General features: G+C 45.0%; 1 protein-coding gene across 1 annotated transcript in view; it reads right to left on the bottom strand.

Moving 5' to 3' along the window:
• Window positions 1–593: 593 nt before the first annotated feature.
• The window catches only part of LOC309565198 (L-lactate dehydrogenase A chain), a 31,839-nt gene continuing 19,188 nt past the window's right edge, over window positions 594–13,244 (bottom strand). Inside the window, exons 4-7 of the mRNA XM_082269992.1 lie at window positions 12,265–12,438; window positions 5,905–6,022; window positions 3,606–3,729; window positions 594–942 (exon numbers count right to left, since the gene is read on the bottom strand). Coding sequence (XP_082126118.1) covers window positions 778–942; window positions 3,606–3,729; window positions 5,905–6,022; window positions 12,265–12,438 — 581 coding nt within the window. The 3' untranslated portion in view covers window positions 594–777. The remainder of the gene's footprint in view (window positions 943–3,605; window positions 3,730–5,904; window positions 6,023–12,264; window positions 12,439–13,244) is intronic.

The raw sequence follows: 13,244 nt of genomic DNA, 5'->3' as shown, positions 1-13,244 counted from the left end.
AGCCAATGCAGCACACCAGTAAAGGTGATGTGCGTTTTTCATTCAATGGGCTGCTTTAATGCGATGCATGCAACATAAGGAGCAACCGGACAAAAAGTGTGAATCCGCCCTTTAATTTTGGTTTAAGAGATGTCACCCTCCTGCAGAAAAATATGGCGGTTTCTTAAGTATTCGGGCTTATGGGGACTGATGACCCAGTATGACCATAGCATGGCGCTACAGACCCAGTATGACCATAGCATGGCACTACAAATAGGTCCTAGCTAATAATTTGCTGAATCCTCATTGATATAGTTTGAGTCAGCAAAAAAGTACACTTGACCGTACTGGTGTCAGGTAGTCTTTAAACCTCATGATCTTGCACTGTCACTGCATTACAGGTCAGTGGATCATAAAAGGAGTATGCCTGGCCTAGGCAGCCATTTTTGTGTAAATATTAGGGTCAAGAATCAAGTGATGGCATCAAGTTCAGAAAAAAATAGCGCCCCCTGCTGCTTGATGGCGACACTGCACTTTATACTCAAGCTCGTTCCGTCAGGCTTTGAAGACTCATCCAAAGGACATATACATAATGTGTCAAGGATTATGTTTAATACGTTAACCCTTACCGCAGCCGTGCAGCATATCACCTAGCGGATCTGCTGTGACAGCGGCAAGGATTCCCGTTAGCAATATCACAAATACAGGAAATTACAACACAAGGGATTTGACCTACTCGAAAAGTGCAACGTAAAAACACGTGAAGAAGACAACGGACGCGTGTGAACATGAAACTGCTTAGAACTGCAGCTCCTTCTGGATGCCCCAGAGTGTGTCTGCGCTCTTTTTAAGACGATCCTCCTCGTCCTTCTTAAGAGTCATGGTGATGACGTCTGTGATGCCCTGATTGCTGAGAACAGACGGTACGCTGAGGAAGACTTCATCGTTCACGTTGTACATTCCCTGCAAGAGAAAAAGAAGGCGACTATCAAACAAGGGATAGGTAAAACGGCGAGGAAGATTTGGGGATTTTCACTAACAATTTGCACAGGAAAAACCAAGACAAAACCCATCAGTACTCTACTGAGTTGGTTGAAGGGGGGGGGGGGGGGGGGACCATACCATTGATATCACAGTATGTTAGGATCATCTTCTGGGGACACTGGTTCCTTGGGTGGAGGGTTGTAATTCTTGAGTCCACCAGCTGGTGTCTCCCAGCCAGTGGCATCACTAAGGTTGGCGTCACCCGCTGTGGTAACTCACGGTGTCACCCAACCCCTTTTAATAATGTTTTTTTTTATGGCACTGTGATTGCACTGTCCCAGCAGACCCCAGAAATCAGTTTCCGCCTGATGCTGGCTGCTGGGAGGGTATTTAGGTCTTCCCTCTACTAAGAACCTCTCGCTCTAGTATTTTTCTGCTGTCAGGATACTGCTAGCCCTTATCCTGTTCCTGCCTTGTTTGCTTTACTCTGTATCCTGCTGCCTTGTATTTGCTCCCAGTTTTGTTTCCTCTCTTCCCATCTGCTCCCTGCGCCTCCAGTTTTCCCAATTTTGTATATACAGGCATACCCCGCTTTAAGTACACTCACTTTAAGTACACTCGCGAGTAAGGACACAGCTTGTTCAGCTTGGCATGACACTACTCCTGGTTTTTAACATTGGCGTCTATAGGAAATCTTGGTCAGCTTGACATGGCACTGCTCCCAAACCATAAGTGACAGGGATACCAAACTTGGGGAGCACTGAGAGGGGACCTAGAACTACAACATATCATGTTTGTGGCTGGCCAGCTTGCCTAGGTAATCTACTATGTCATAGTCCTGGATCCCCTTAACATGCTCCCCAAGCTTGGTGTCCTTGTCACATGGTTTGGGAGCAATGCCATATCAAGCTGACCAAGATTTCCTATGGAGTTAGTGTATTTACATGCATTGAGAAGTGAAAAAAGGTATTGCTTTACTTTAAGTACATTTTCGTTTTACATACACGCTCTGGTCCCATTGTGTACTTAAAAGTGGGGTATGCCTGTAGTTAGTTGGTAGGTTTCTGTTATTAGTCGGGTATTCTGAGAGTTTTTTGGTTCCATTATTTTTAGGTTTTGTGTGCTGGTGTTTGTATGCTTTAAGTGAGATTTATTCAGGTGAAACAAAATCCATCCAAAGTCTGGTCGCAATCGCCTGAGTGTAGCCACGCAGATCTGGCCATCACTGCTGCTGATTCCCGATACTTAAAAAAAAAAAAAAAAAAATGTACTCTGATCACTTACATCCATCAAGTGACTTAGCACCTGTCATCCAACACATTTCACCCAAAAGGGCTTATAGTAAAAATATATAGCAATACAGCGCCAACCCTCTAGTGCAGCGGTCTTCAAACTACAGCCCTCCAGTTGTTAAGGAACTACAATTCCCATCATGCCTAGTCATGTCTGTGAATGTCAGTCTTACAATGCCTCATGGGATATGTAGTTCCGCAACAGCTGGAGGGTCCCTGCTCTAGTGCCAAGTCTGTAGTAATTTCGCCGTCAATTTAAGTGTATGCTTAAATGGAGTGTGGTGTATGTTGGTGTTATTACTAAATACCCCTCTCTAGTATTTCAGACTCTCTAAATGATTTAACTTTCTTCACAGCTCTGAAGACACAGTGGTAAAATGTTTTATTCTCCTTATCATTTGCATAATTTCATAATATAATCATACACCATTTAGTAATAGTGCCTCAACATATACCAACCCCAAAAAGGCTTACTCATGCAAAATGAAATGCGTTGGAAAGGGTGGGTGACAGGTGGAAATTGACTTGGCGGATATGAGTTACCAGAATAAAACATTTTACCGCTGTGACATCAGTATCATGCCCTTTTCTTTCCTCCGGTCACATTGTTGCACAGCAACAACTTTTTCTAGAGCGGCACCCAATGCAGACCGAAGTAATAAAGAGGAGTGCAGTCTTTGGAGCAATGCGATTCTTTGCAAGCTTCACTACCTTGTTCCATATTTAGTACTTTCCAGTACTTCCATATGGGTAAATGATGGAATGTTCTAACTAAATCAGCTAAATATATTCAGCTACAGTCAATTTTCTTTAAAAAGCTGCCACAGACTGAGAAGAAATGACTGTCCCCTGCCAGCATGCTGCAGGGAAGAACCCTTGCTTTGGGTGGAAGTCCGGCATGCCCCCTGCTAAGTCAGACCTATAGTCAGCAAAGTTAGGTTCCTCCCCGCCCATTGGGGAGTTCTTGCTGACTCAGTATGGGACACATCAGACCTCTGCGGACAGCAAGGGTCCTTCCTTATGCTGGCAGGGGATAGGCTTTTATACTCTGAAAGTTCAGTTAAGCTTTAACTAATCTAATTATAACCTTGTGACTGCCCCTTTATGCCCATTTCTGCTGTTCAATTAACCCTCAAATGTTCAGTTAAGCTTTAATCTAATTTGAACTTTGTGACTGCCCCTTTATGCCCATTTCTGCTGCTCGATTAACCCTCAAATGTCCCAAAGGAGCCAAAAAAAAAAAACCTAGCAAACAATTGGTGATGTCTCCTGTTACCTTGATAGCCCATAAGTGTTATACAGTGGATAGGACCCTGAAGGAACATCTAATATAAACACAAGAGAACCTACCTTGATCATTGTGGAAATGGGGTGCACACGCCTGAGATTCTTCAGTATGGTTTCAGCCAGATCTGCCACTGAGAGGCCGATGGCCCAGGAAGTGTAACCCTTCAGCTTAATCACCTCGTAGGCACTGCAACCAAAAAAAAAGGCAAACAAATGATTTCCTGTCAAAGATACTGGCCCAACTCTGGAATCTGTTCTACCTACTCTATTAAAGTGGACCCCTCATTGCAAATCTTAAAGAAAACCTGCTGACAGCCGATGAGTCCCGTTTGTTAAGGACGCCAGAGGGTGCCAGCTCCTTAACAACCAGTATTTTCCTGGTTGTTAAGGATGCCTGCTCCTTAACCAGTGGTACTCAAATATGTAGCTAGAACCATGCCGTTTATCCACTTGCCAATCACGCTACAGTCAAATGACAGCTAGTTCTGGGAGTCTCATCTGACCGCCTCCAGTGAACGCACCCGCTGCAGGGCGCAGGTGGCACTCTGTCAATCAGCAGCTCTTTACCACGTGATCAGCTGTGTCCAATCACAGCTGATCATGGATATAAATAGAAGACTGATCAGCACTCCTTCCCTCATGCTGACAGCAAGAAAATCGGAGAAGAGAGCCGATAACCAGCTTCTCTAAAAGGACATCTACACTGATAATCAGAGCGGTCAACAGTGCCCATCAGTGCTGCTAATCAGTGCCTCCTCATCAGTAACTTATCAGCTCTGCCTCTCAGTACCACCAATCAGTGCCCATTGGTGCAGCTGAAACATTTTTTTTTTTAATTTTGTGTCTTTCTTGCCTCATCGGTGCCCATCAAAGCAGTCTTATCAGCGCACAGTGAAGGAGAAAATTACCCATTTCCAAAATTTTATAACAAACTATGAATAAGTATTTTTATTTTATTTTTTTCAAAATTTTTCGCTTATTTAGCAAAAAATAAGAAACCCAGTGGTGATTAAATACCACCAAAAGAAAGCTCTATTTGTGGGAAAAAAAAAGATAGAAAATTTTGTTTAAATGCCAATTGCGCGACCATGCTACAATGTACCCAAAGCGTGAGAGCACTGAAAGCTGAAAATTGGCCTGGGCAGGTAGAGTGCCCAGTGGGCAAGTGGTTAAAAAATGCTTTTGTTCACAATAATTATTGAACTCATTTATAATTATGTTTATGCGGTATTTATTGAACGTTTATTTTTTGGTAAATACCGCATAAACCTATAGTGAACTGAGATTTTCAATATTGCATGCGATACTTGGATACTTGACCCAAACATCGCATGCAATCTCCTTTATTAAACTGAATCCTTAGTGTCTTCTAGTAAGATATGAGGATCAGCAAAGCTCACCCAATAAGCGGAATGTATCGTAATCTAAAGAGATAAAAGTACTATAGACTAGATTATCTTAAAGTGATCTCGTAAAAAGAAAAAAAAAAAAAAAGTCAAAACTTGCCTCCTCTGTGCAGTTGGTTTTGCACAGGTGACCCAGATCCTCCTCTTCTTGGGTTCCTCTTCGCGTCTCCTGGCCCCTTCCTCCTGTTGAGTGCCCCCACAGCAAACAGCTTGCTATGGGGGCACCCGAGCCGAGTCACCGCTCCCTGTGTCCATTCAGACACTGAGGCCCTGCCTCCTCTCTCCCAATTGGCTGACTGACTGATTGACAGCAGCGTAGCCAACGGCGCCACGCTGCTGTCTCAGCCAATGAGGGGGGGGGGGGGGGGGAGTCTCAGGCAGCTGAGACACTCCAACATCGCTGGATAGAGATGGGGCTCAGGTAAGTATTGGGGGGCTGCTGTACACAGGTTTTTTATCTTAATGCAAAGAATGTATTAGGATAAAAAAAAAAAACTCCTGCCTTTACATTCCCTTTACGCACTGCATGGTGAATAGCAAAAGCAGCCATTTGTCTGTCCATATTCCACTGGTGGCTTCTACCTGTTTTGCCGTGAGAAGATTGCCATCTCCCTCTGCATGCTGGGACTAGTGGTTTTCCCTTAAGCACAAGTTTTTTTACACCACTGGAATAACTTCCCTTTTTTTATTTAAATATTTATGGACTTTTTGCACTTTGATTTACTTTCATCCTGGATTCATATGTATTGATCATTATTTTACAACACATTATTAGCACTACACGTTTATTTTGTAATGTTGAATAGCATGTCCTCTGCTGGGCCTTGTGGTACATCCGTACTGTGTTCTTCAGTGATAAAAGCAGCCAGTGGGAGAAACCAATGCACCCAGCAGTGGAGTTGAGAGTGCGGGATGTGAAGCCAATCCGATCTTCCATGTAAAATGACTGCACCCACCTTTCCACCACTTGTTTGTGAACTTCCTTCCAGTTCTCCTTGTCGGAATCAGTGCCCATGTCTGGGTTGAGAGTCTTCAGGGACACGCCGGCCACGTTCACTCCACTCCATACAGGCACTGTGGGAGAGATCACCAGTGTTAACAAGAAAGCATATTATATATCTATCTGCCCACTTGTGTGATTTCATGCACCCCTGCCAGACAGCAGAGATGTGGTTATCCTGTTGCCACCCATGTAACCCATCACGCCCACGCGTCAAACATATGCGTCCCTGGGTGACTGATGTTTCTGCGCTGAGAGCGTTCCCTCTGCGAGCTCCCAGCTGTCAAGAGCAAATCTCAGTGCCCACTATCGATCGATAACACGTAGGACAAGCTCCTGATCATGTGACAGCCTCTCACAATGGTCACATGATCACAATCCTTCCCACCCCAGGGGCATACAGTCCCCATTAAAGGGATGGCGAGGCTGGGCGGGAAGGAGTTTGGGAAAGAAGAAGCGAAGCTCACCCAGTGCGCAGAACGGTCGCCGATCCTTACCGACCCCAGGGCATGCAGACCGTATTAACCGCTTCTGGACTGGAAGGTTTTACCCCCTTTAATGACCAAGCCATTTTTGCAATACCTGTCAGTTTGTATTGGTGTCTGTGCCCCCCGTTAGGGAGATTCCCCCTCTCTATTTGTTCTGTTTACTATTATCATTGAAAGTGAATGTAAAGAAAATCCCAAATTGTGGGTTGTCCCCAGAAAAGTAATAGAGGGGAAATCTTCCAATGGGGACACTAGTTCTGGTGACCTGGAATTCTGGTCCCCAAGGAATTCCCTTAACCACTTCAGCTCACCCCCCTCCTCCACACAGACGGTATAGGAGACAGAGCTGATCAGCTTCTCCTCCTCCTCCTCCCCGCCCTCTCCTCCTGTGTTGTGATCCCAGGTGCACATGGAGCTACCAGGGCCGGTTGGATTGTGGCTTCAGCAGAGAGCACTGGCAGAAATACAGCAGCCACATATATCCTGGAGGGGTTGAGAGAAAAGTGGGGTACACACTAGTAGAAAATCTGCCGAAAATTCCCATCCGAGGTAAAAATCGTACGATTTTCGGCTAGTGTGTACACAACTTTCAGCAGCCGATGCCGACATTTTCAAGGAAAAAAAAGAAAAAAAAAAACGGAGGGACAAACATCAAAATTTTTATCGTCCGTCCCCAGACGACCAATTTTTGTTCAATGTGTATGTAGTACATCCGCGAAAAAAAAAAAAAAAAAAAAAATCGGATACGAAAGACCGCGCATGATCTGAAGTTGCTGACGACCCCGAAGTCTAGGAACAAATGTGCCAAAAAATAAAATAATAAGACGAGAAACCCCGTGAACATTTATGCACCGTCAACTAAAAACAATAATGACCGCTGAGCATGAGAGAAAAATCTGAGGATATTTCTTCCGATTTTCAAGCCTTAAGATACCCAACAATCTGTCTCTTCTTGCAAATCTCATGCTGCTTATCGGTATCTCTGCTCCTACACCCCCTTATCTGCAAGGGACTCTCTGGCAATTAACCCTCTCCTTGGATGATAGGGGAGGACTCCGCTTATCTACTCTGCTTCATTTAAGTGCTGCTCACCTAAATGGTTAAATGATTAACTCTTTACAGCCTAACATCTGCAGGCTTTTGCTTCTGGTATGAATGGCATTTGCACCTTCTTGTATATCTTGTTAACCCTTCATAGCTACCTGGGACTATATGGCTAATGCTGCCTTTTGACATCTGAAGAAAAGTGTCATTTCTGATTATAGATCAGTCTGGATTTTATTGTCCATCCTGCTGACATTTAAGACTGATTGAGATTTTTTTTTTTTTGTCCATTTAACTGCTTCCCGACCGCCCGCCGCCTGGCTCTCCTGCACGAACTGACGTAGCTCAACGTCAGTCTCGCGTGTGGTGCGAGGCAGCAGGGATGCCAATGTGCGAGGCCGGCGGCCGCGATTGCTGCCAGGCACCCGCGATCGCTCCCCGCTGAGAGAGAGGTTGGTCAGCTGTTATAAACAGTTCTCTCTGGAATGATCACAGAGTGCCTATGATCCTTCTATACAGGATCACAGGTCTCAATGATCATTTCACAAGCCCATCCCCCCCATACAGTTAGAAAACACTCCCCTAGGCTCACAATTAACCCTTTGATCACCCCTAGGTTAACCCCTTCCCTGCCAATGTCATTATTACAGTAAGTGCGGTTCACACTATAGCGATGACAGACATTGCATGTTACATAGTTACATAGTAGGTGAGGTTGAATAAAGACAATAGTCCATCCAGTTCAACCTGTGTAGGTGTGTGTGTGGCTGCAATCATCTCACATAGCCCTGCATGTGATTTGGAGCGCACTGCTCCTAAAATCACATACAATGGCTGTGCGATGCAAATTCAGCCATACAATGTGTATGGCTGAATTTGCATCTGAACCGCACAGGACCCTTTTCTTGGTCCGCAGTAGAATCAGATTGCATGGTGGTTCACACTAGTGCGATACGATTCATGTGCGAACTGTCAGTTCGCACTGCGATATGCGAGCTGATCTGGGGGCGTCGTTAACTTTGTATTGACACTCCCAGCAATTTGCATATGGCAGTGTGAACTGCCATGCGAGTTCAATGCGATGAAGGAACCCGCAGTGGATTCACAGGGTTCCCGCATCGCATGTGTGTGAACCGCCACTAACAGTGCACATTTTTAGCACTGATTACTGTAGTAATGTCAATGGTCCCCCCCAAAAGTGTCAAAAATGTCAGTTAGGGGTTCAATCTGTCTGCTGCAATCCCGCTAAAAAATGCTGATCGCCGCCATTACTGGAAAAAAAAAAAAAAAAAAAAAAAAAAACACACCACAATCTTTCCCCTAGTTTGTAAACATAACTTTCGCGCAAACCAAATACGCTTATTGCGCAATTTTTTTTTTTTTTTTTTTTTTTAACCAAAAATATGTAGCAGAATACAAATTGGCCTAAAATGAAAAAATGATTTTTTCATTTTTTTTTGGGAATGTTATATAGCAGAATGTGGAAAAAAAGGTTTTCATTTTTCAGAAATGTCGCTCTTTTGTGTTTATAGCACAAAAAAATAAAAAAAAAATAAATAAAAATCATACAGGTGATCAAATACCACCAAAAGAAAGCTCCATTTGTGGGGGAAAAAAAAAGCACAATTTTATTTAAGTACAACATTGCACGACCGCGCAATTATCCGTTAAAGTAATGCAGTGCCGAATTGCAAAAAATGTCCTGGTCATTAAGGGGGGGGGGGGGGGGGAACTTCTGGTCCAGACGTGGAGAAGAATTATCTATCCAATCTCTGCTGTGCCTGTTCCGTCAGCCCCCATCTATACTTCACCCGCTGATGCGCACACACGCATACACACACGTGCTGTGTAGGACAGGTGATAAATTGGAGACACTAGAGCAGTGATGGTGAACCTTGGCACCCCGGATGTTTTGGAACTACATTTCCCATGGTGCTCATGCATTCTGCAATGTAGTTGAGCATCATGGGAAATGTAGTTCCCAAACATCTGGGGTGTCAAGGTTCGCCATCACTGACCTAGAGGCTTGAAAATTGGTGATTTTAACCACTTCTGGACCAGAAGATCTCCCCCCCCCCCTTAATGACCAGGCCATTTTTTGCAATTCAGCACTGCGTTACTTTGACAATTGCGCAGTCGTGCGACGCTGTACCCAAATAGAGCTTTTTGGTGGTATTTGATCACCTGTGCGATTATTTTTTGCGCTATAAACAAAAAAATTGACAATAATAAATAATTTTTATTTTTACTTTCTGCTATATAATATTCCCCAAAAAAAAAAAAAACAAAATTTATCAGCATTTCAGGCCAATGGGTCAGGAGGAGCTGCTGCGGGACAGAGATGACAGCTGCTCAAGTTAAAATCAAGTTGATTTAAATCAAGCCTTTTACTAGGAATTTAAATCAAATCCTCCCTGCCTACATACAAAACTTCTATCTAAAAATCAAATGACAAATACAGCAGGGGACCCGGTGTCAACAAACAGAGATAGGGCTCTTTCACACAGGCGGTCCGATCAGATCCGCCTGTCAGTTTTTTAGGCGGATCTGATCGGATCCTCCATGCAGCTCTATGGGGCAGCGGGTGTCAGTGGAGACTCCGCTGACACCCACTGCCATCCGCATCCGATCCTGTGCTGAAATCTGGACGGATGGAAACCCTATTTTTCCATCCGTTCAGTAATCGGAGCAGAGCGGATCTGATGAGAGCGGACAAGCGGTCCGCTCTCATCCGATCCCCCATAGAGGGCAGCGGGGGCTGAGACACCTCCCTCTCCGCACTGCAAGGGGAGACGGAGCTGTCATCCGCCCGGCTCAGCGGGAATCGCGGATCGATCCCCGCTGAGCAACACGCATCCGCCTGCGGAGGCGGACCGTGTGAAAGAAGCCATAACTGCCTGAGGTTGAAGGCCAACACCAAGACGGCACTGCTATACGATACCGAGGATATTCTGTTACTACATATAGTTGTATAGAATACCCAAAGCTTAGTCAGAGAAGTCCCCTTTGCCACACATGACACAATTGATCACCTTATGTTTACTGTACAAACTCCATTCATCCAAAGCCACCGCTCTGCAAACAGTCATAATACCAAAATAACATTGCATAAGAAGCCTTGGATTGCAGCCAGTGGAATATGGACCTCTGATCTACAGTAACTGATCCCGGTCATGTAGGTTAATCTATAACCATCACTTGCCTCTGCTAGAAAAATCAGTCTGCAGGGAGTAGAATAAAGTATATCTCAGAGGTCTTTAAACTGTGGTCCAATGGCCAAATGTGGCCCTTTACTTGCCTTTATCTGGCCTTTGGGGCACCATTCCTCCCACTGACCCCAACAATGGGGCTTAACACCAGTCACTGACTCCGAAAGGGGGGCCATTATCCTCCCACTGAGAATGGGGAATAATTTCACTCCCTGACCCAACAACGGGGCGCCATTTCTTCTCTCACTGACCCTACAACGGGGCGCCATTTCTTCTCTCACTGACCCTACAACGGGGCGCCATTTCTCTCACTGACCCAACAAGGCCTTTGCAGCCTAAAGTGGAACTTAACTGCTGCATGAATGCCTCCCCTTCTTCTGCACCACCATTTTGTAATACCCTTAAGGTGCACCTCCTGTCTCTGCCAGGGATCTGGGACCCGTCTCTGCCAGGGATCTGGGACCCGTCTCTGCCAGGGATCTGGGACCCGTCTCTGCCAGGGATCTGGGACCCGTCTCTGCCAGGGATCTGGGACCCCGGCAAAGACTGGCATCACATCAATGCATATGTGGCAGATTTCTGCACATGTGTGCAAACACCACCAATCCCTGGCAGATTAACAAGCCTCCAAAAGAATCTCCGTATAGGTAATATAGTGCCAATATGGTACAGCAGACATTTAAAGAGGAAGTAAACCCTCCTCTGACACTTGTACCTATAAGTAAGCCTATGATAAAATTACCTATAGATACTGTAAATATCTCCTAAACATGTACCGTTTAGGAGATATTTACCTTACATGCAGCCAGTGACGTCACTGGCGAATGCGCTGTGAAGGAACAGCCGCTCGTGCCGTTCCTTCAGAGCCCCGTGCCGTGACTGTCGGCTCCCGCGCGCGTGCGCGGGAGTGACGTCACCGCGGCTCCGGCCAATCAGATGGCCGGATGCCGCGATCCCGGAAGACGGGCGACTGGACATGTCGCCCGTTATCCAGCTAAGCGGGCGGCACGTTCTAAGGTAAGTATTTCATAATGAGCTAGTATGCGATGCATACTAGCTCATTATGTGTTTCTCTTGCAGGGTGAAGAAAAAAAAAAAAAAAAAAAAAAAAAAAAAGTTTACAACCTCTTTAAGATAAAAAAACCATATCAACTAAGTTAGTATGTTCACCAGAACTAAAACTATTGAACGTGAAAATACACTTGAATCCCCCTCTATGCAAGCACCTATATTTACAATCAGTTTGACTAACAGGGTGTTGCAGTAAATAAAAGTTAAAATAGGATTGGCTGCGATGGGCATCAGAATGTCATCATTGATTAATTGGACGTATTCAATACTGTGACTCTTCAATACTCCATCAAAGCAAGATTTGTGATTTAGCTGGATTAAAGAGTCTGACATTTAGCGCAGCAACTGTTTTACAGTAATGTGACCTTTCCAGGCCCTTTAGGGTGAAGGCCGCAGCGTCTGACCTACTTGTGTTACACTGGTGACCTTTCCGAGAGGATAAATTTAGAAGGGATCTTGGGTTACATAAGGTTCTGCCCTAAAAATATTCTCCACCAGACTTACCGCTGGAGTCTCCGTGTTCACCGATGACCCAGCCGTGACAGCTCAGTGAATTGATCCCCAACTTCTCTGACATGAGGTAGCGGAAACGGGCTGAGTCCAGGTTGCAGCCGCTGCCAATCACCCGGTTTTTGGGGAAGCCGCTGATCTTCCAGGCCACGTAGGTCAAAATATCCACTGGAATGAAAGAAGGAGAATAGTATATTAGATTACTTTCATTACATTGAGACGTCAATCACGCCAATAGTATGAGGTTCCTGGAGGAAAAACAGGATTTTTTTTTCTTTTACTAACCGTAAAATCCCTCAGAGTTCATTGACGGACACAGCTCTTCACATTCTTGACCATTAGGTTTATATTGCCACCTTAAGGAGTAGGACTAGGCAGAAAAATGAACAAGCACAGCACCGCCCATGGGCAGTCCTAACTGGTAGTACACCCCCTATCTGCTACAGGCAGCTCAGTTCATTACAAAGCAGGACAGAACAAAAAAAAAAAAAAAAAAAAAAAAAAAAAAAAAAAAAAAAAGGAGGGGTGGGAGCTGTGTGTCAATGAACAAAGGGATTTTACGGCAAATAGAGAAAAAAAATTCTCTTTTGTTCATTGACGGACACAGCTCTTCACATTCTTGACCATATGGATGTCCCAAAGCACTGCCACAGCGAGGGACGGGAAGAAAAAAAAAAAAAAAACTCCACCCAAAAGAACCCCCCCCCCCCCCATAAGCGGAACCAGAAACCTCAGACAGCTGCCTACAAAACTTTGCTGCCAAAAAAACGCGCCTGAAGACGCCTGCGCATCAACTCTGCGCATCAACTCTGCGCATCAACTCTGCGCATCAACTCTGCGCATCAACTCTGCGCATCAACTCTGCGCATCAACTCTGCGCATCAACTCTGCGCATCAACTCTGCAAAAACTTGCTAAAAGTGTGGACAACCAAGTAGCCGCCTTACAAACTTGAGAAATGGACGCTTGGTGTCG

The sequence above is a fragment of the Pelophylax lessonae genome (genome assembly GCF_965119305.1).
Source record: "Pelophylax lessonae genome assembly, chromosome: 10".
In the NCBI taxonomy this organism is placed as follows: Eukaryota; Metazoa; Chordata; class Amphibia; order Anura; family Ranidae; genus Pelophylax; species Pelophylax lessonae.
Note: the sequence above shows the minus strand (reverse complement) of the source record. Positions and strands in the feature narration are given on the sequence as shown.